At 41.7% G+C, this 22,322-nt stretch overlaps 2 protein-coding genes across 2 annotated transcripts; both read left to right on the top strand.

Moving 5' to 3' along the window:
* The first annotated feature begins 10,644 nt into the window (after positions 1–10,644).
* On the top strand, positions 10,645–13,364 carry tmed3 (transmembrane p24 trafficking protein 3). The gene is made up of 3 exons (XM_060071783.1): positions 10,645–10,907; positions 11,320–11,565; positions 12,552–13,364. The coding sequence occupies exons 1-3, from the start codon at positions 10,764–10,766 to the stop codon at positions 12,777–12,779; spliced, it is 618 nt and encodes a 205-aa protein (XP_059927766.1). The 5' UTR covers positions 10,645–10,763; the 3' UTR covers positions 12,780–13,364.
* A 167-nt stretch (positions 13,365–13,531) lies between these two features.
* LOC132472255 (isocitrate dehydrogenase [NADP], mitochondrial-like) lies at positions 13,532–20,918 on the top strand. The gene is made up of 11 exons (XM_060071782.1): positions 13,532–14,108; positions 14,529–14,620; positions 15,352–15,517; positions 16,325–16,485; positions 16,729–16,872; positions 17,247–17,383; positions 17,693–17,844; positions 18,719–18,831; positions 19,378–19,475; positions 19,633–19,725; positions 20,158–20,918. Exons 1-11 carry the CDS (start codon positions 13,976–13,978, stop codon positions 20,240–20,242), a joined length of 1,374 nt encoding a protein of 457 aa, XP_059927765.1. The 5' UTR covers positions 13,532–13,975; the 3' UTR covers positions 20,243–20,918.
* The last annotated feature ends 1,404 nt before the right edge of the window (positions 20,919–22,322 follow it).

The following is a 22,322-nucleotide window of genomic DNA, read 5'->3' as shown; positions in this document are numbered from 1 at the left end:
AATAAAGGTTAATCTAACTTCTAGTCAAATATGCCTAAACATATCTATTTTCTAGTTTCATTAAAATGATACATCACATATCTAAAATGATCCTACCACTAAACAAAATAAACAAACTTTGTTGACTGAAGACAAACACGGTGGTTCATATCACATGCATATAAAGTTCGGCAAACAAACTATATAATAGCAGCCCTACTCAATGCTAGGCCGCTTGCATGTACAATACGACAACAATGATTGTAAACCGCCATCTAGTGGCCAGTTGCGGGAGGTGACACTGTTTCCGGTGTATTGCAGAGCCGCCGCTGCGAGCTCACCCGGCTTTTCATGACGTGTGCTGGCAGCCCTCCGTGATCACATTTCATCCTCCACTAGAGACCAGTGCTGTTTGCTCAAACATAACACCACCGGCAGTAGCCCTGACCCCAGAATCTATAGAGTATGATTATAACTTATACACTAATAACTTATGATAGTATAACACATACAATACTACGGCCCATATAAGCCTCAACAAACATTGGATTTGTATTACAATTCATATTAAGTCTTGACTCAAGCTTCACTTGCACCTTAGTATACATTCATATCATCGATATAGTTACTAGTTGACAAATAGGCCTTGACGCATGCACTTCAGACACACGCATGTATACGTGCACACACATAGACAGACCAAAACACGGGACCTAGTTATACCAACAAACAAAGGAGCTTGAGTTTGTTATCATGGACACATTATTCAAATTGAAAACTTTGCATGATTCGTGTCCATGGCAACTGAGGGCTGTACAGTGCGCGACGACAAGGTGATAGTTGGAGGGTCTGAAAAAGTTCTTAAGGTTCATATGGGAGGAATTCATCTTTGATCTAATTGGCTCTTCAATCGTATGACATGATAGCACCCACAATTCATGCCGAAATTTTTTTTTGCGATTATTCGCCAACATCTGAAGCGTTAGTTGGTGGACAAAATGTTTTGTCCAGGGTACTCACTAAAAAGGTTGTGGGGGCGATTCCTAAATGTTTGCAGACCTGTAGGCACCTCTGAGCAAGAGGCTCTAAACCCTATTCCTGCTACTAAATGTGTCTTTATTCACTTTACACACACACACAGACACACACACACACACACACACACACACACACACACACACACACACACACACACACACACACACACACACACACACACACACACACACACACACACACACACACACACACACACACACACAATCAAATAGCCTGTTTGAGTTTACTCCTATTTTCCAAAAATAGAGAATTTTTATTTGACTATCTTTTTTCCTGGTATGATCATAAGTATCATGTTACTTTATTCCCATTGCCTCTGAGCGGTCTTTCAGAACTGAGCCTCTGACGTGGAGGCTGTGGGTAATGACCCAGGCAGCCATGATGTTAGAATGGCTAAATTTAGCATGAGCAATTAACATTTCTGATGCATGGAGTTGGACTTTATTTCCCAGAAGGCCATAGTGAATTAAAGGCCAATGGAATTTGTCGTCAGATGATTGAAACACGTAACATGGTGAGGTAAACATTCTGGCCAGTCATCACCGAGACAAGAATACAAATAAATACAACACAGAGCACATATTCAGCAAGGTCATTCTGGTGCCAGATCAAGGAATTTTGTTTCTTTAGGTGCATACCTATTGGAATTTTTCTGATAAAAATTAAAAAAAAAACAGGCCTTTCCATGTGCTGAGCTATCTTTGCAGCTTTGTCTTTTTGTATGTGGCAAAAACAACCCCCCCTTGAAACAGTGCTTGAAAAGCAGGCATTGTGTCATTGAAATGTGTCGTTTGTCAATGACACAAAACAGTTACTTAGGCCAGTGTCATGAGACAACACAACTCATAACGTTGAATGCAAAACCAAATTAGTATTTAAAAGAGTCTGTTTGTTCCAAAAAAACCTCTTCAAAACGTTTTAACATAGATTACGCTCATTGGAAATGTTATATAAAAACGCACTGTAATTAAATATGTATATAGAAAATGCATATACCCACACACTCTAACACGCACATAGACACACAGTCTCTCTCTCTGTCTCTCTCTCTGTCTCTCTCTCTCGCACACACACACACACACACACACACACACACACACACACACACACACACACACACACACACACACACACACACACACACACACACACACAAACAGACACACACACACACACACACACACGCACACGCACACACACACACACACACACACACACACACACACACACACACACACACAAATGCATACACAGGGAATGTGTGAGTTGTAATCCCAGTGAGGGAAAGATGTTTTAGCAGATCTTCCTGCGGGCCCCTGGATCCGCCCGGGGCCCGGTGGAAGCCAGGAGCCCCGGAAGAGGACAAAGAGGAGCCCTGGCCTGTTGGTTCAGCGGCAGACTTTCACACTGACGTTGATGGGAACACAGCGGACGTAATCACACAACAAAAGGCTGCTGGGATAGCCGTGCCCTTCCTCTCCCCGTGGGATGCCAAGACATCACAAAGCATTAGCCGCGCGACGCCCGCCCGGGCGGAAAGCGGCCGGGTGTCAGAGCAATGTCTGGCAACCGGTTGGAGAAGAGCACGCAGTAGGCCTGCTACTCATTATAGACGTGTTGTATCACTGATGCTCTGGACGACCAAATCATGTTAAGGGTTAAGCTCTTGATAAATGATAGTGATGAGACTATATCAATTATTATCTATTTTATTAGTGCTTAGATTTGTGTGTGTGTGTGTGTGTGTGTGTGTGTGTGTGTGTGTGTGTGTGTGTGTGTGTGTGTGTGTGTGTGTGTGTGTGTGCGTGTGTATGTTTGCGCGCGCGCCTTTTTTGTATTGCATTACTTGTATTGACAAGTCACGTCGTTTGGTTTCATCAGCTAATATTTATGTGCTGCATAATCTCTTGGATGTATGTGAGAATAAAAATGTTAATGCATGAACGTGCCTGCGTCTGCGGGTATACCGACTGTATCTTCTAACGCACAGCGCGCTATGCGCGACTGGTCCAACGGGGGGCAGCGCAGCAGGTGCTAAGTCAGACAGACAGCCGAGTTGAGTCAGCAGCTTCGCTCCAGCCGGTGCGCTCCATCGACGGCGTCTTCATCCCGGCGAAAGAACACTGCCGGGGGGGATCAGGCGCCACAAGAAGCGTCGATCTGTACGTCCTTCACCAAGCCTCGAACCCTGGCGTTCTCACGGGGGTCCTCCGTCGACTCCCTCGATATACGCACAACCATCACCACATCAACAATAAAAGCAACCACCAGAGAGCCACTTTGGAATTTGAGTTCAGGTGAAGCCCGGAATAACGACCAGGCGGAACTAATCGACCTTGTCAGCTACTCTACCCCAGCTTTCATCTGCTTCTTGCTGAAAGGGTCACACATTAAGTGGATAGAACAACAAGTCAGACCCACTTGTTCGTTATTGATTACTGATCTATTACACTAATTAAATTATTTAAACACGAAGAAAATAATATTTCCTAACTAGTACATCGTAGAGTGCTGTATAGTGCCGTTTAGTGACCCGAGTGATTATTGATCAGAAGTTTAATCCAAACACATTGAGTTTAGTTTTCACGCATATATAAATAAGAATCATCCTCGAGGATATTCTGTCACTACCCTGCAACTCCTTACCTTGCTGGTATTTCTAGTCTCATTCATTTTGTGTGGGCATTCCACCTATAGATTATTAACAAATTATACCAGAGGAAATATAACTTCTAATTTCTCTGGTCTCTGTTTTAGAATGTTATTATAACCATAACATTACATGTATTGCTGACACTTTTTTCCAAAAGGACTATATCTGTCATAAATATCTTCTGTCATATCTTCAACAATCAAGATGTAACCAAAAATTTGCAGGAATAATTTGTGTACGTAAATAAATCTTAAAATAAGCAAAGCAACTGCTTTTAGTGCTATCTTATATAAATAGATTGATATTTTTATAGGGGATGCCAAATACTGCACAACAGCAGTCATACTAGACTACTAGGTCTATTTTCTTCCAGTAAAGCAACTTCAAGTGATACTTAATCACTGTCTCTCGCTACTTACAAAGAGAAGGGAAGTAGTAAGTCACACACAAGTATAGCAACAACAGTGTTTTACATGCATACAATCATGTTGGAAATCTCCCAGGGTAATACATATAGACCTTCCTACTCTTGTTGCCAAATTAAATCGTACTATCTTGGTATGTATTTAGGATGTTCATTGGATAATTAGAGTCAGAAATGCCGGGAGGAGAGGGATCATAAATTCTAGAAAAAGTGAAACAACGTGAGTGAAATTCATTATCATACAACGCTTCTGGGCTAGTTATGCTATATACCTGGCCCTCTGTCAGGCCAATGCTTCAGATGGTACCTACATGCTTGGGTGACTTTGTATCCATTTGTGTGTGTGTATGTGTGCATGTGTGTATTTGTGTGTATGTTTATTTGTGAGGGTAATGTATGTGTGTGTGCGTTTATGTTTGCGTGTATTTGTGTGTGTGTGTTTCGTTGTGTGTTTATATGTTTGTGTGTGTTTCATTGTGTGTGTGTATATGCATTTGTGTTCGACTGTGTGCATGGCACCTTTTTATCGACCTGCCCTACCTGCCCATATAGGCCAAACCAGTCAGCCTGATGTATAAATATTCTGCACCTTTTACTTTTTTATAAGATACATATCCCTCCTGATGTATTTTTCAAAAAAGCACCAATGAGAGGAACCGATGTTAAAGCGGAGGTATCGCCACGGTGGGGCGATCAGCAGCCCTGTACTGCCTAGTCACCGTTGGCGAAGGCGGTAAAAGGAGCATTCCGCATGCCGAGACTCGCTCCCCCAGAGAGCTGAAGGCAGCATGGGCCACTGGGCTCCGCACAGGCCTCTCTGAATGCTGCAAGCCTGCATTCCCTTCCCAGCCTCGGGCACCTAACACAGTCTTCCTACCCTCCACTCTCTAGAAGACTGAAGGGAGCGGGAAAGAGAGAGGGGGGTTTATGAGACATGAAAAAGGTCAAGTAAAATGTAAAAACAGGGTGGGGAGGGGGGGAATGAGAAGAGAGAGTGGAAAATCCAAAAGTTAAACGCAAGAAGGGGACTATCAAGGGGCGAAGGGGGAGATTGGAGTGCACAATACCTAAAGAGTTTTAGACTATGTTGGACATTGAAAGGCATCCAGAAGAAACAGTGCAAAATGGGGACTGGAGACAGACAGACGGCGGGGAAAGAGTGACCGAATGAGAACGAGAGGAATGAACAAAATAGAGCGAGATAGAGAAAGATAGATAGAGAGTGAGATAGGGATAAATAAAGTGATAGAAAGAGCGAGGGAGAGAGGCCATGGCGCATACCAGAACAACAGTCTACACAGTATAATACTTTGCATGCATTCCCACTGAGCCTTCCTGATGTTGATCTGATGTTCTTCGCTGGGGGGGTTGCATGCCATGCCTGCACCTGTACTGTCTCACACAGGCCTCTCGCCCAATGGGATATGAGAGCGGAGGGAGTCTGTCTCTGGTTGAGCACAGAGCCTTAGGTGCTGCAGACCATACCTCTGCTGTTACATGAGCACAGAAAAGCAGAACAATCAAATGATGGTTGTGGGGGTTAAGTCAATTAAAGTACTCCTAAATCAATTGTGGCAAACCAATCTCTGTGTTGGTCACTAAGGGTCAACTTGTCAAGTGAAAGATGGAATGACACACTGCTATGGAAAATCATCCCTTGTGCAATTTATTGAAGAGAGAGAAAGTGGTGAAATACGGGAGCGAAAAGGTCTTAGTTGAGCGAAAGTGCATTTCTTTCTCTCTGTGGTTGAAGCTCCCTGGAGGAGAGCAGGGGTGAGTGCGTGGTCAGCCGAGGCCTGGTTCACAGAGCAGATAAATACAGGCTGAACGCGGCTCCCAGCGATGCTTGCATTGGAATGTTCTCTTCTGCCACACCTGTGTGGGACGAGGCCGCCAAGAATGGCCTCTCATCCTACTGGCTGATCTCTTCGTGACTGACGTCTGGAAGAAGAATTTGGCTGGCGTCCCACAGGCCCTAGGGGGCAGGTATGGGAGCCGACAGAGATTTAGCCAATGGCAGACGACGAATGGCGGAGGAGCCAGGCGGGGCTGCGGCCAAATAAAACTCATCTGACGGGGTGTGTCTCAAACGTGTGCTGGCAGTCTGAGAGTGAGGTGCTATCCTGCTTGCAGGAGCCACCTGACTGTTGGCCATTCTAATCCAAACCGGTGCCTGACTGAAGCGCGGCCAAAGCTGAAGAGAACCCCAAACATCCAGAGTGAGTTTTTTCCCTTCCATGGCGGCCTCGACTCTGCATGAAGAAAAGCTGGAGAGGATGGAACCAACAACCTGCCGGGGATGGCCGGAGGGCATGAGTCGGAGTATCCAGCTAAATCTTTGGCTGCAGATTTTCCGAAAAGTCCCAAAGATTACTGAGGATTTTTATGTGTGTTTAATTGACTGTATTAGTTTTGATTATTATTATTATTGTATCTGAACACAATACAATTTTCTCGTGTGGTAGTAATGTGTGTTTGCACTTTGGTTGTCGCCCTATGGTCGCTCACATCTCCTTATCACTTTTCCAGCCCAGCTATCGATTCTGTATCCGTTGGACGGAGAACTGATAAGGGCATGTGTCTGACACTAACTGCACATGCGATGGAGTCGATGTTTAAATTAACTTTCACGGCAAAAATTGTACTTCCCTTTAACTGCGGTAAAGTTGCTAGGTACAGTAGGCGAATATCTACAAAGCTTGCAAACGGGGAATCTGGGACTACAGTACACTGTGTACTTTACCATTTTGATTACATCACTTCTGTGTAGTAAATGGTTTGTAATATGACTAATTTGCTGTTATTGCTATTATACAACATATTTGTTGTTGAGAATTTGAAGTGTTTCAAGTGTGAATGTTAGGATGCAGAGATAGTTATTCAACAGTTCACTAATGTTAAGGCAACTCATAGGAGATCAAGTCAAGATATATAATATCTATATAATATATTGTTACTCCGTTGTAGGGTGCAAGATGCATTGTTAACCTAGCAACACTATAAAATGTTGTTTTATTGCATATCCTTTGAACCTTTTGAATCCTGTTCCAAATGGAGATTCACTTGAGTTTGATGCATCCGGGTCTCGTCCCGTCATGTCACGTCATATAGTGTGGGTGAGTGTTATAAAATTATGAATACAAGGTGAAACAAGTGAATCACCTCTTCTGCAGAGGTTTGTATCTCTTTCTCATTTAAACATGTTTACCTTTTAGTTCATACTTTATTATCTCCCTGTTGAAAGACAAAAATGTCATGGTGAAGCATGTTTTCAATATACAGCACATGAGAAGACCCTTTAATATCCTGTTGGAACAGGATATAAGCATATCAAACAAATAGTTTGCGTGCAGTATGGTGTAATGGTGAACCCAAAAAGACCCAAAACATTTTTGTGTGGACCAAAAGCTGCATGTTACCTTCCAGTCATGCAACTTAGCATTTTTCTACCCTTGATGGTTGCCAATTTTATTCAAAATAATGCTTCTCATATTTCACAAAAAAGAAAAAAATGGGATGAGAACACAACAGACATAAATTATTCTTATAATGACTTCTGCCTATGTAGGACAACAATCCCACCTTGATCATTGTTTCAAATGTTACACATTTCCATGAGTTCTGACGAACTGGTTGTGATAAGGTCTAATTGAGGTCTCAACCATGCGATGACGCTTTATACAGTTTTTTGTTACATTGTAAATGCTCTTTTGCCAAAATAATGAACCAGATGTTTCTGTACAATGCATGTTAAAGCAATGATTTTGTTAAATAAAAATGTAGTTGGTTTTTTCAGGGTTTTTTTACTATTAATTTTTTATCATTGAAGCATTGTTGTCATATTCTATGCAATTCTTTTTTTCATCCCTACATCAATCAATAAAAGAAAATGAAGTGGTAACTGTGGGCTTTGTCCAAGACCGTCCAATCATTTATGTTGGCCCCCATTAAATGGTGGGATGGCTCACCTGTCTGTACTCCTGCCAGCACTCTACCCGTGCACTCATTGTGCCTGACCGGACACTTCCACAAGGATAGGCAGATCTAAAGCTAAAGCTGTTTTGGGCAATAGCTTTGGAGAAAGGCCTGAGGGGAGGGTCTGATTTTTCCAGTTGAATACTAATCTAGCTTACTCTGGTTTCGCAAAACAGCCTAACACATAGCTTAACTAATTAACTTAGAGATTGAGATGGCAGTTGGGTGTTTTTTTTTCCAAAGTTTAAAGAGCATTTACTAAAGTTTTACAACAAGAAAACGTCAGGTGCTCGGTATCCACTCAAAAATTTTAGAATTGTGACATAGTCAATAAATATAGTATGTGTTCAGTTTATTTGGTGATTCAGCATGCCCTGCCTGAAGAATAAAAACAGGTTGAAACAAATTTACTCTTCTGTGTTTTCTTATTTGTTTGGCTTTACTTATTTAATAGGTGCACTACATCCTACACCGTGGATGTATTATGAACATAGGCCTACACTGCTAAAATTGTGCTTTTGGGAATCTGGGAATCTAATCGGTTCCCATTAGCGGTAAATTATTATAATACCAAACACAATTTTATTAGTGCTAGGTTTTGAAGGTTACAGCTCCGTCATGGAATAGAAATACACACCAAATACAACGACAGCTATTTCTAGTTTGATTAATCTCCCATATCTTGTTAAAAGTTATAGTAGTGCGGTTGTTGTGAAACCAGGTTGTCTTTAACCGGTAACTTAATGCTAGCATCTGCAAGAGAGGGCCTATTAAAATACATACCAAACCAGTTTGGCATTGTAGCTTGCCCCATGCAAACTTTAACACATTGAGAGAAAAAAATGTGTGTGTGTGTGTGTGTGTGTGTGTGTGTGTGTGTGTGTGTGTGTGTGTGTGTGTGTGTGTGTGTGTGTGTGTGTGTGTGTGTGTGTGTGTGTGTGTGTGTGTGTGCGTTTGTGTGTATGTGTGTGTTTGGGGGGGGGGGGGGGGGGGGGGGGCTGTGTTAAGGGGAATGTTTAGCTTCTACAGTTATTATTGGCTCTCAATATCATGGTTTTGCTACCCAATGTTTATAATGTTAGAAATTAGGGAACAAAGCTGTGAAACAAAACATGGTCAAACCTGGTTGTTTTTAAGTTCCCTATAAATAACTTGACCGGACTTGAACAAAATGAATGAAAGGAGCTGGATTGGATGGTGAAGCGATCCATTTAAAGAAAACAAGAAACTGCTATCACAGATTTGTAAACTTGTAAACTAATTCAAAATAGACCTATGTGTGAAATAACTATAAATGAACAAGTTTGTCATATTTGTTGTTGTTGATGTCATAGAGTGGCGAAGTCACGCCCTTTCCGGTAGAGCCCATGGGACCTATAAGATCGAAAAATATGAATGGGTTTCAATGGAGAGAAAGTAATTATTTTCTGGTCCCAGTCTTTATGTGGCCCGGATTACACATATGTTGTTTGTGGATTTAAATGATAATTTTTCATGCAAAGAAAACGTAACATTTTCGTGAAGAAGTTTGATAGCATTAGTTTTTTTCCAAGGGGAGGACAAAAGCATCAAAAGATCATTATAAATTGGGGCATGTGGAAAGTTTCAGTTATGCCGATGGGGAGATTGTCGGTCTTGTCCATGCCAGTCGCAGGGAGCGTGACGTCACATACGAGACATGTAGTCTTTCTTATTAATAATAATAATAATAATACATTTAATTTAGAGGCGCCTTTCAAGACACCCAAGGTCACCTTACAGAGCATATAGTCATCATTCAAAACTATGTAAAACAGACTAGGAATAAAAGGAAAACAGAGGTTAAACATGAAGAAGAAGAATAATTAATAACACTTAAAGACGCCTAAAGTGAAGGGGGGACCTCACTAACCACCACCAATATGTAGCACCCACTTGGGTGATGCACGGCAGCCAATCGGTGCCAGAACGCTCACTACACTTAGTGAGCTTAGTGTCTTATTGTGTTTTCTCTACAGCCTTTAACTGAACAATTGCACAATAAACGGTCAAATTTGACATGAAAAATTATAATTTAAATCCAAAAACAACACATGTGTATTCAAGGGCATATAAAGACTAGGACCAGAAAATAATTACTTTCTCTCCATTGAAACCCATTCATATTTTTCAATCTCATAGGTCCCATGGTCTCTACCGGCCTGCATATGCTTTTTCTTTTGTTGTTGTTGTTTTTTATTCTATAAATTCTCGAACAGATTCACCAAGCAGGATATGGATTAAATCTTTAAGTCTTCATAGAAGGAAGTCAATAAAACGAAATATATATTTCAAAATGAATAAATAGTCATTCGGGGGTTTCGTCTACAAGAACTACAGGCGTTGGCATAGCAACGGGCCAACTTTACTTTCAATTAAACGGTACTAAATTGCATTTTTTTTGTTGCATTTATTGATTCATATTATTTATTGTATTGAAACATTGATATTATATATGAATAAGTGTGGCTTTTTGAGGATGACAAGTGTGGCTTTTGGAGTACGACACTAGCAATTATTGTATTGAATGCGTGCCCCGGAAGTGGTTGTCCCTGTGCCACGTCAGTAGTAATGCTGTTTCTCTCTAAGCTGTCACGCAGACTAATGTATTAGTATCCTGCTGGATCTCTGAGTAGACTTTTTGAACCATTTAACATGCATTACTTTGCGCTTTGTTGTTTCATCCTTAATGTGATCCTTGTTTGGAGCACAGAGGTTACTTTTGAGTTGCCTGACAATGATAAACAATGTTTTTACGAGGATATAGAGAACGGTGTTAAGTTTGACATAGACTTCCAAGTAAGTTGCATTTCAACGACATATTTTTCATACAATTGTGTTCGTTTGATGCTGTCTTTATTGAGCGATTTTGAGACATACATCCTTTATATCCTAAGGTTACAGCCCGTGTAGAATGAGGAAATTACTAAAACGTCGCACTGCTTTCTAACTTGAAACCTTATTATTTAAAATAAATAAGCATATATTGACACCTCTGGTGTCACTTCATCAAGTACAGGGCACTGAGCTATAAAGTATAGTAAAAAGAGAGAAAATAAATACGGATAACATATCCATCTACAACATATTAGTACTGTTTATGATCGTTTTTTTAGGCGTCGTTAGGCCTTCTTGTGAATAACTTAAACTCTGTCATCTGATATAACACACCCACACACACACACACACACACATTCTTATGTGTCTCCAGGTGATTGCAGGTGGGAACTATGACGTGGACTGCTTTGTGACAGATCCACTGCACAACATCTTGTATCATGAGCGAAAGAAGCAGTATGACAGCTTCTCTCACACCACTGCCATGGGGGGCGCCTACCAAGTCTGCTTCAGCAACGAGTTCTCCACATTCTCCCATAAAATAGTGTACCTGGACATCAGAACCGGTGAGGAGAGACCTCTCCTCCCGGTGATGAACAGTGCAACAGCATTGACTCAGGTTAGTAAATACATACACTAAGTACTTTGATTAGTACTGCATCAATACATATAACAAGTTTACTTTGGTTAGTAGTGGTGGTTATACATACAACAAGTAAATTGTTACAGGTTCAAAACAAATAAGAAGTACCCACTTGGGCAACAGCTGGGGCCAATAAATAACGATCTTCGGTTAGTACTGGTGCAATATAAAACAAGTACTTAGTTTAGTATTGGGTTGAGTACCTGGTACTTGTAACTATTGTTGACATCGTACTACCAATCCTATTCATGCATGATAAAGTACAGCATTCCATAGGTCCCAAAGGGTTATGAATTAACTGGTGTGACAGATTAACTCCACCAGATGGCGCCATGCCCTTTATATCCTTGAGATAGTGGCATACTTTTTATGTGATCACATAATGTGAACACCTTTTGGTGTTGTTAATATTTGCAGTTAACTTAAGATCAGTTACTTTTATGACTATGCAACTATTCTTATTTTGAATATCTTGCATTCCAAACAATTGAAGGTACTGAATGTGTTGGGAAAAAAAAATTACTCACTGGGCCATCAGATTTTACTCGCATCTGAGTTATGTGGCGAATATGATGATTCATGTTCTCTTCACACCATAAGATGTTTACTTCCTTGTTCCTTTATATTTTTTCCGATACAAAGCTTAGTGTGAAGTGAGTTTACCCACACCTGCTGTCAGGCTTCCTGTCATTGACCTGTTAATATCTTTATATTTTTTAATTTCCCTCTTAGTAACTCTAATTCTTGTCAATTATTGATTGTTACCTTTATATACCTCCATATTTCCACTGACATTTCAGAGGCAAAAGAAGGCCATTAATAAAGGCAAGACGTTGGTTATTATTTAAAATACAGATAATCCATATATTTTTAAAACAAAAAAATGTGCTTCCATCCAATATCCCACCTCCAATCCACTCGGTGAAACCTTTTTGTGTTTGATAAAATCTCCATGCACACAGCTGGAGTCCACTTGCCTCTCCATCCACGAGATCCTGAAGGTGGTGTCTGAGTCCCAGACGCGCTACCGCCTGCGGGAGGCGCACGACCGCATCCGGGCGGAGGACATCCATGAGCGCGTCAACTACTGGTCGGTGGGCGAAACGGCGCTTCTGTTCGCCGTCAGCCTGGGCCAGGTGCTCATGCTGCGAAGCTTCTTCAGCGACAAGAAGGGAAGCATTGGCACCTAGAGAAAATAACATTGCGGTTCAAATGATGCACATGTCTAGCCCCAGAGGTCCGCAGTGTAGTCCTCCATGTGGTTCTCGCTCAGGTCCTCAACGCGGTCCTCACTGAGGACATCAATGCAGTCCTCAATACTGGTCCGAAACCAAACAGGATAGTCTTTTTTCAACACATCCGTGAGTTGATTTTAGTAGAGTGCATATTATATGGCTGATATATAGAAGTTACAGTTGTGTGGAAAATGATGTCTTCCAGCACAGCAGAAATAAATATTGTTTTGGTTTATTTTCTGGAAGTACTTGAGATAACTCGTTCTTTACATATGAATGGACTTATATTTGTTGAGATCTTTATATGATAATTCCAGATAATGGTGTATGATGCGTTGTGTTGCTCATTTGTTTGTTTTAATTATTTTATTTATGTACTTACTACTATGGTCTTCGCAGTTGTCCCTCCTCTCCGTCGTGTTTTTTTTCTACATTTTCCTTTGTTCAGAGATAATGCAGTGCCTTAAGCGATTTGGTAGTTCAATTGTAGGCTAATGTCTTATTTGTTTATTTCAAATAAACATGTGGTGGTTTACTGAAGCTGTTGCCAACAGGGTGCCGTACCGTTTGATGTATTTTAAATGGTTGCTTTTACTTTTTACATTGGACTGACTTCTCTGGGGTTGCTTGCTTACTATAAAACATTAATATTCTGACATGTTACACAGAGTAGATTGTGAAAGTCAATTTTCTCGCACACCACATTCTTGTGTTTGTTCAGTGTTGGCTTAGTAAGCCTACCAGAAAAAATAGGTGTTAGCCAATGGTGAGATGCGAATATAGGGGCATTTAGTAGCACGGAAATGTTGATCCATTATCAAAAATAAATCTGTTTTCTTGAGTTATTAATTTAATAAGAAATAGGTCCAAGTTACAGGAGAACACCTCCGTCACTCAGCCGGCTTGTGTGCGTGGGTATTGGTGCGTGCATCAGCGCGCTGCAAGTTCCTTGCCTTCAAGGGAGAACTAACTTCCCCTGGATGTCGAAATTTCATTTATACTCGTATCCTTGTGATTGGTCGGGGATAGTTTCCGCGTAGACACGGTCCGGAACGTACAACGCGTCATCACTCATTTACCGCGCTCTCTCTGTCGGCTTTAATTCATATCGTCATTGCAGAAGGTAAAGGTGTCTGCAGAAACCGTCCAACATGGCAGGGTACATTAGATGTCTGGCCTCCGTCTCCAGAGCTGCGACCACGACTTCTCTGCGCAGCAGAAGTCCTGCTGTGCTGCTGGCGTCTACAGGGACCAGCAATCAAAACCGGCGGCAGAACCGAAACTGTGAGTCGTCATTAACGAACGGCGACACGTAGACGGCGTGGTTTTATTCTGGTGCTTGATGTTATGCAATCTCTATGTTAACAATGTAACCACAATAAAGCCTACACATTTTTACTTAAGACAGGTGTTGAATCTAAATAAATGCCATGTTTCTCATGGTGTAAGAAATTGCAAGGGACTGCTTACAGTAAACAGTATATGGTAGGTAGCTAAATAAATATGTAGATCCACTGACCTCTTGCGTTCACATTATTCAAGATAGTAAAAATTGGCCTTGTTGAATGTTTGGTAGCAGTGGAGTTCGACCACACCACAGTATGCCTACCAAGCTGAGGTGTTCCTTCACTAATTCCTTATAAATGACAAATTACAGATGTTGTGGAAAATCCACAGCAATTAAGTATTTGTGTGTGGTTGTAGATGCCACCAAGCGTATCATGGTGAACAGCCCTGTGGTGGAGATGGACGGAGACGAAATGACCCGCATCATCTGGGAGTTCATCAAAGAGAAGGTACCGTCTTAATAATCGGTGTTCATTTGTTCAGCATTTTATGAACTAGTATGTCCGTTGGAACATTTTTATTACCGGGTGAATAAAGGGTTCAATTGTCTCCGTATAGCTGACTGGACTTTGTAATCCGAATGTAATCAAAGCGGGTCACAGAGGCTAACAGTAAGATAGGGTATTAATTTCAGCACTGAACTTACTAGAGTTGTGCTTCCCAACCTTTGAATTTAGGTATAGCGCACTAAATGGTCATGACGACCTTTCCCGGACCAACTCATATGCAAACAAAGAAAAATAACCCTTTGTACACAATCATTCGTGCAAAAAGCAGGGAAACAGTCGAAAGAAAGTCTGCAACGCTGGTAATGCTATCAGTGTGTTTATTTAGCAAACATAAACTAACCAAATAGCCTACGTAATTGGAAAACATTACAATGTTAAACATGATGGAATGGACAAAGTAATATTATTTTTGAAATAATAACAAGCCATATAACTAAATTTACTAAACAATCATTTGAATGCATACATATCTTGTATTTTGTAGATTGCAAATGCGTCTATTTAAACAATATAATCCCACTACTACATAATGGATAAACACTGAACAGAGGCTAATAAATTCTTGGACTGTAATGTGGGTCACAGTATGTGCAATAATTGTGCTACTACTTGAAGTGGTGCTGAATCCTCCCTCTCCTTTTTTTAAACATGCTGCTGCTCCCTGAACACAGCTCATCCTATCAAATGTGGAGGTGGAGCTCAAGTACTTTGACCTGGGTCTGCCCTACCGCGACCAGACCGGGGACCAGGTGACCGTGGACTCTGCCCTGGCCACCATGAAGTACAACGTGGCGATCAAATGTGCGACCATCACCCCTGACGAGGCCAGGGTGGAGGGTAAGACCCAGGCCGCAGCTAGCTGCCTAGCCAGCACCACCGCACCACCACAGACACTACTCACGTCTCAATCATTGAAATAGACTTCTACTCTTGAGCCCGCTATGCTGCCATTATGTCTGTCCATTAGGGCACCCATTGCACTCCTAACCATCCCTCACTCTACCTACCTTCAAGGTTTCTTCCTTGATAATTAAGGGAGTGGCCTTTGGGGATAGGGGGGTGTCATCAAATGAGGCCCTTTCAGGCTGTTATTGTGATTAAGAGCTGTACAAATAAAATGGACTTCATTTTACTATACCCGATTTGACTATATATATATGTCACCCGGTGTCCTTATAAACCTGTAGGGTACAGTTATGTTTACCGTACCAGGTCACACCTTCACCCAACCCTACCCCCTTTGGCATCCAGACACGCCTTGCTGCTATAGAACGTTGCTTATGGACCCATAGTTCTAGTTACCATGATAACTGATGTTTCTGACTCACACATACACATACATACTGATTGTGTACTAAAGTCTCCCTCTTTCTATCTTCAAAAATACAACATTCCATGTCTGAATGGTAACCGTGGTTTGTAGTGTAGTATGGCATGAGGCTAGCATTAGTTAGAGAGTCATCATTTGTTATTGTGGTTATGTAGTTATTGTTCCAATAGAATTCCAATGATAGACAAATAATGTGCAAGAATAATATCCCTTGTGCACTACCTACAATTTTTCATATTAATTGTAGCAATGTACATGTCATGACTAATGTCCATAAGCCAGGTCTGAATGTCTTCCTTCTGGATGTTCCTCAGAGTTCAAGCTGAAGAAGATGTGGAAGAGCCCAAACGGAACCATCCGGAACATCCTGGGCGGCACGGTGTTCCGCGAGCCAATCATCTGCAAGAACATCCCCCGTCTGGTTCCTGGTTGGACGCAACCAATCACCATTGGCAGACACGCGTTTGGTGATCAGGTATTAAATGTACCCCCCGAGTTTAAAGGGGAACAAAAACGTTTAAAGGGCACATATTATGGAAACATCACTTTTCCTGGGATTTGGGGGTGTTGGTTTGAGTCTCTGGCGCTCCCACACGCATACAAACCTTGATAAAAGTCTGTACATGATTCTTTTGAGTGAGATATGCATTTCTGAAAGTACCCCGCCTACAGTTAGCAAATGCAATTCCGATGGACTCTCTTGATCCTCCTGTCCCAGTACAAGGCCACGGACTTCGTCATTGACAAGCCCGGCAAGTTCAAGATGATTTTCAGCCCAGCGGATGGAGGGAAGGAGAAGGAGTGGGAGGTGTACGACTTCCCCTCTGGAGGCTGTGGAATGGGAATGTACAACACTGACGAGGTCAGCAGCACCGGATTATTCAATCAGGATCATTCTCCAAAGCCTACTGTTACCTTTTATCCACCCGCACTTTGTACACACTTTTTCACAGCAGAAATTTCCCAGAATATTTTCCAATCATCATTTGTTTTGCCTCCTGAGGGCTGGGGAGGACTTATTTAATAACGTCTTATGAGAGAAAAGACGCGAGGCCCATGTCCTAATGTTGTCCATTGAATTTGGCGTGCCTGTTCTGGGGACTGCACAGGCTTCGCCTCGAATGTGGCCGAGTCGAAGCACCTGAAGTCACACTGGGTTTGGCTCTTAAAGTGTCTCTATTTGTCTTTCTGACTGTGTGTGTGTGTGTGTGTGTGTGTGTGTGTGTGTGTGTGTAGTCCATCACTGGGTTCGCTCACAGCTGCTTCCAGTACGCCATCCAGAAGAAGTGGCCCCTCTACATGAGCACCAAGAACACCATCCTGAAGGCCTACGACGGCCGCTTCAAAGACATCTTCCAGGTGGTCTTCGAGAAGTAAGAGATGGTTTGAGGAAATGGATGAACCTGTTCTGGTTCCAGTATCCAGTTTCCGGACATGGCTTGAGAAATTAAATGGTTCTTAACCCTCCTTTTTGTTGTAGTGCATATGTGTGAGAAATACACAAAAACATTGGTTGAAATAACAAGCTTTTTGGTTGTTGTTTGTGTTTGTTTGCATAATATTGCTCCATGAGGTTGTATTCAACATCCTAGGTGGTCGCCTTTTGTGGATCACAATGTCAAAGTGAATACTCATAAAAAAGTGAATATTTTTTATGAGTATAATCTCCCTCCCTTCCCCAGTAACTACAAGACAGAGTTTGACGGGCTGAAGATCTGGTACGAGCATCGGCTCATCGACGACATGGTGGCCCAGATGCTGAAGTCATCCGGGGGCTTCGTCTGGGCCTGCAAGAACTACGACGGAGACGTGCAGTCGGACATCTTGGCTCAGGGTAGGTGTTCAGCTCCTGTGCCTGTGTCCTCTTAAGATCGTAATACAAGCACGAAAGATGGCAGTTGAATTTCTAGAGTTTGTTGCGATTTGCATACAGATTATTTCAAACCAGTTTTGTGACAACTGGTGCCAATCTGAGGTTTAAAATGAACAAAGGAATTATACAAAGGACATTGTTACAGTTTCAAAAAGTTGTTCAGAAACGCAGGCATACAGGCATAGTTACATTGCAAACATGTATGTATTTTTCTCCTTATAATTCACTTTTTTCTTTTTTACTCATATCAAGTTCTAAAAAAGCAAACTAATGTAGTTGTAGCATCCCATTGTGCAAAACGATCATCAAGGTAAATGCATTCCAGGCATCCTGTTGCATCCAATTAACTTGGATGCTGGTTCTTGCTTTCAGTCTTCTAATGAACGGTTGGAATGCGGCAGAAAGACAGGTTGTTTGTTTCTGTTCCGAAACCAAAAACCCGATTCCCATATAAATGAATTATCAAAGGAAAGAATAAGGGTGCAAAGCAAGCATTCCAAATGGCTCAATACTTTGATCTGAAAGGGATATATACAAAAAAATTGGGTTATACTCTCTGTGTGTTCATGCAAACTTTCTTGATGACCTATTGCTTACTCAGGTCGCCACTAGGGGGCAATGTTCATCCATTTACAAGATATTTTCTTAAAATATCAAAAAAGGCAAAAAGAAATGCAGTCCCATCTTGAACCTACTGTAACTACTTACTGTGTGTGTGTGTGTGTGTGTGTGTGTGTGTGTGTGTGTGTGTGTGTGTGTGTGTGTGTGTGTGTGTGTGTGTGTGTGTGTGTGTGTGTGTGTGTGTGTGTGTGTGTGTGTGTGTGTGTGTGTTCAGGCTTCGGCTCTCTGGGTCTGATGTCGTCGGTGCTGGTGTGTCCCGATGGGAAGACCATCGAGGCCGAGGCAGCTCACGGCACCGTGACCAGACACTACCGAGAACATCAGCTGGTAAGACCACGCCTACACCCTGAGCCTAACCCCTAAACCTATCAACTAAACCCTAACCTTTAACCCTAACTATTAACCTAACCTCTAGCCCTGACCGTAACCCTAGGTTCAGAAGAAAGTGTTGCTCTGTGTAAAATTCAAGTAATTTGTGCGCTCATGGTATAAATAGATGCGCACGATATGAGTGTATCATCACACCCATTCTGTTTGCATTAAGAGTATGGAATTACTTGTTTCTTCCATCCATTATGAATATTTTATTATTTAAGTATTAGAGGATCATGACTAAAAGAGGGCAAATGTATTCTCTATAGAACATTGGATGGATAGCTGTCATGTCATTGTGTAGGCTCAATGTTGTGAAACAAATGGTGGACTACAAAACATAAACCCCTGTAGAGTCATATGTAGAATGCTGGTTTTTTGACAGTATGGTTAAGATCAGAGAGTGGCCTACAAATGCATCATTACTATAAGAATAACCAGCAATAAAGTGATTGGCTACAGTTATATTATATTTAAAACATTTCTGTCTTTGTTATTGAGGGCAAACCAACGAGCACCAACCCCATCGCCAGCATATTCGCCTGGACCCGAGGACTGGAGCACAGAGGCAAACTGGACGGAAACCAAGATTTGATCAAGTAATACACCCTTGACATATTAACTACTATAGCTATATAGTAGTAGCTATAGAGCTACTGTGTGACAGGATCCACTTCACCGTCCCTCCCTTCGCCCTGTCCCCCTGCGAGGCTCTGTGCCGCTGCCCATGGTGACCAGCTGTCTGTTGACCTGTAGGTTCTGTCAGACTCTGGAGAGGGTCTGTGTGGAGACTGTGGAGAGAGGCGTGATGACCAAGGACCTGGCCGGTTGCATCCATGGTTTGGCCAAGTATGTTTCACCATGTGTTTTCTGATCATATATAGTGTACACTCTGGGTATTTGTACTATATGTGCGGAATCTAAATCTATATCTAGCGATAGAGATAGATGAAAAATATGTATAAACTAAATGCGTTGTTGGAAAGGTGCATACTTCCATGTTGTGATGTTAATGTTTAAGTGATGTTTTAATGAAGACATTAGGAGCACATGAAAGGGTTTGGGCTGAATGGTTAGATATAGGTAGTTATTTTTGGTTTACGATATGGAGTTTGAAGGTTGGGGAATAGGGTTTGGGACTTGATTCTTGTTAGGGTTTTGGCTCAGTGTTACAGGTTATTGTTTGGAGTTTATTGGCGCTGGGGTTTCAGTGGTTATATTTCAGTGTGGGATAGGGTTAGATGTATGGTCTGTGATGATCCCAACGCTGTGTCTTCCCAGCTGCAAGTTGAACCAACACTACGTGACCACCTCAGACTTCCTGGACGCCATCAGGACCCACCTGGACAAGGCTCTGGGGAAGTGAGGCACCGAAGAGCCCAACTCAGACAGACTACTCCTTTTGTAACTTTTTAAGGCCCTCGTTTGGGTTGGCCCTTTCTCGCCAATTTTACAAAGGAAAACACTACGACAAGTGCCATGTTAAGGTTGTTTCACACTACAGCTCAAGCTGAGAGCGCATCCCTTTTCGACCCATTTTAATCAGTGAGCCCAAGCACACCTGTTTGGAGTGGAGGTGTACTGCAGAGTGGAGCGGGTATTTTGATCCGGACTGGATCAGCTGATCAATGGAAATGGTCTAGATGGCAGGTCCACGTGGGTATGCCGGCAGTGGGTAGACAAGTGCTACCGCTCTACGCTTGAGTTGTGGTGTGCAGCGGACTTTAGCACATTGTCATGTGATATCTGTGCCCCTCCTCCAATTGCCCTACCTGCCATACCCAATTGCCTTTGTATTACACTGCCCCTTTGCATCTGTGTACAACGTATTGCTACACATTGGACTGCTTTTCCACATCGACCAGTCTGAAAAAATAAGTATAAGGTCATTTTTACGATCCTAATTTGTTATAACGATGACAGATTGTGTTTTTATAATGGTACCGTCAATCTTAGTGTCTGTAATTTAAACTACCTGTATTCTATATTCTACCAATACATTTTTTTCTTGATAAGCCCAATGAAAACATTAATGTGCATAACATATCGTTAACTTGTTGTAACGAAAAAACACACCCTCATTTCAAATAAATACACAGGGATAAAGTTATCCAACTTGCCAGCAGAGCGCGTCCGAGAGACTTTGTTAGTAATGGAAATGGTTTGTTATCACATCATGGTCATCGATGATGTTGAAACGCCCGTGTTAGTTAGGGTCCCCGACTCCCATTTTCTGCATTTTATAATTTGATGGGAGTCATGAATATAATCTTCCAATCCTATAGCGTAGGCCTACTGATTGTAGGCTTACTAACTCTTGGTAATTTTTTGGAAGAAAGCATTGTTAAACTACATTCTGTAATTAACTTTATGTCACTTTGTTCTGAAATCTCCTAACTGCTGGCAAATTGATGTGTTGTGGAATCTATTGACCATTTAAATCAATACAATAAGAAAAAAATAACATTGAGAGTTATTTCAAACCCAGGCCAGAGTAGTTGAAGTCATGGAACACATGGTTGGCCCACATTAATTGGCTGTCTATTGATGTTTAAAAGGTGATCTGTTACAGCCGAGACCACAAACTCTTTTACTTCTGGGGTTTTCAGAGTGAGATATAATCATAAAACATGGCTCAGCCAAATTAGACCCACAGCACAGCTGGCAAAAGATTGGGTTAAACAAACTGATTGGGGACTAAATTATTTTCTACAGTGCTTATTATTTAATTACCTTAACAAGCTGACCATAACCCCTTACAGATTTATATGCTTGTTCCTTGTTTTCATATTTGGCTCGATGTGGTACCACGTCCTGTTCTTCCAAACAGGACGTGGTTACAGTCAGCGATCCAGCTGTCTGATCTAAGACTCATGCAGAGACCATTAAATATGACAAAATAAGAGCCATGCTCAAATTAATGAAGCAGAAGTTCATAGTCAATATTGAAAATCAATACGGATATTCACTAGTCTTTATTGTTAACGTCTTGGATGATTTTTGACACTAATCCAAATATGGATGAAAATGCAGACAATTTCCTAGCCTAGCTTTGAGTATAACTAAAACATTAAATAGTATAATAGTAAATCACCCAATGAAAGCTGTGTATTTGTAAACATTTGCTCCCATCAAATGCTTTGACTGTTGATAATGTTTGTGTTGGATGTATGATGTCCACCCTGTTGCCTCATGCAGCCCGCAGTGTCAGTTTGCCAAAAAAGAAACACAAGCCCTCGTCATTTAAACTAGAGAACCTTTATTACATAAACCATGGTTGTCCATGAGGCCTCAGTTTGATATTTCTCATTCCATAATGAAAATGAACCAGCAGAGCGTCTCAGCGTTGGTCTTTAGTGTGCATACCAAGGCTGACCTGCATGGCAGGTCAGGGGGGCGCCCACTTCCCCCAAAACAATAACTATGAACCACAGCACCAGCGCCAT

This window comes from Gadus macrocephalus, chromosome 14 (genome assembly GCF_031168955.1).
Source record: "Gadus macrocephalus chromosome 14, ASM3116895v1".
NCBI classification, from domain to species: Eukaryota; Metazoa; Chordata; class Actinopteri; order Gadiformes; family Gadidae; genus Gadus; species Gadus macrocephalus.
Note: the sequence above shows the minus strand (reverse complement) of the source record. Positions and strands in the feature narration are given on the sequence as shown.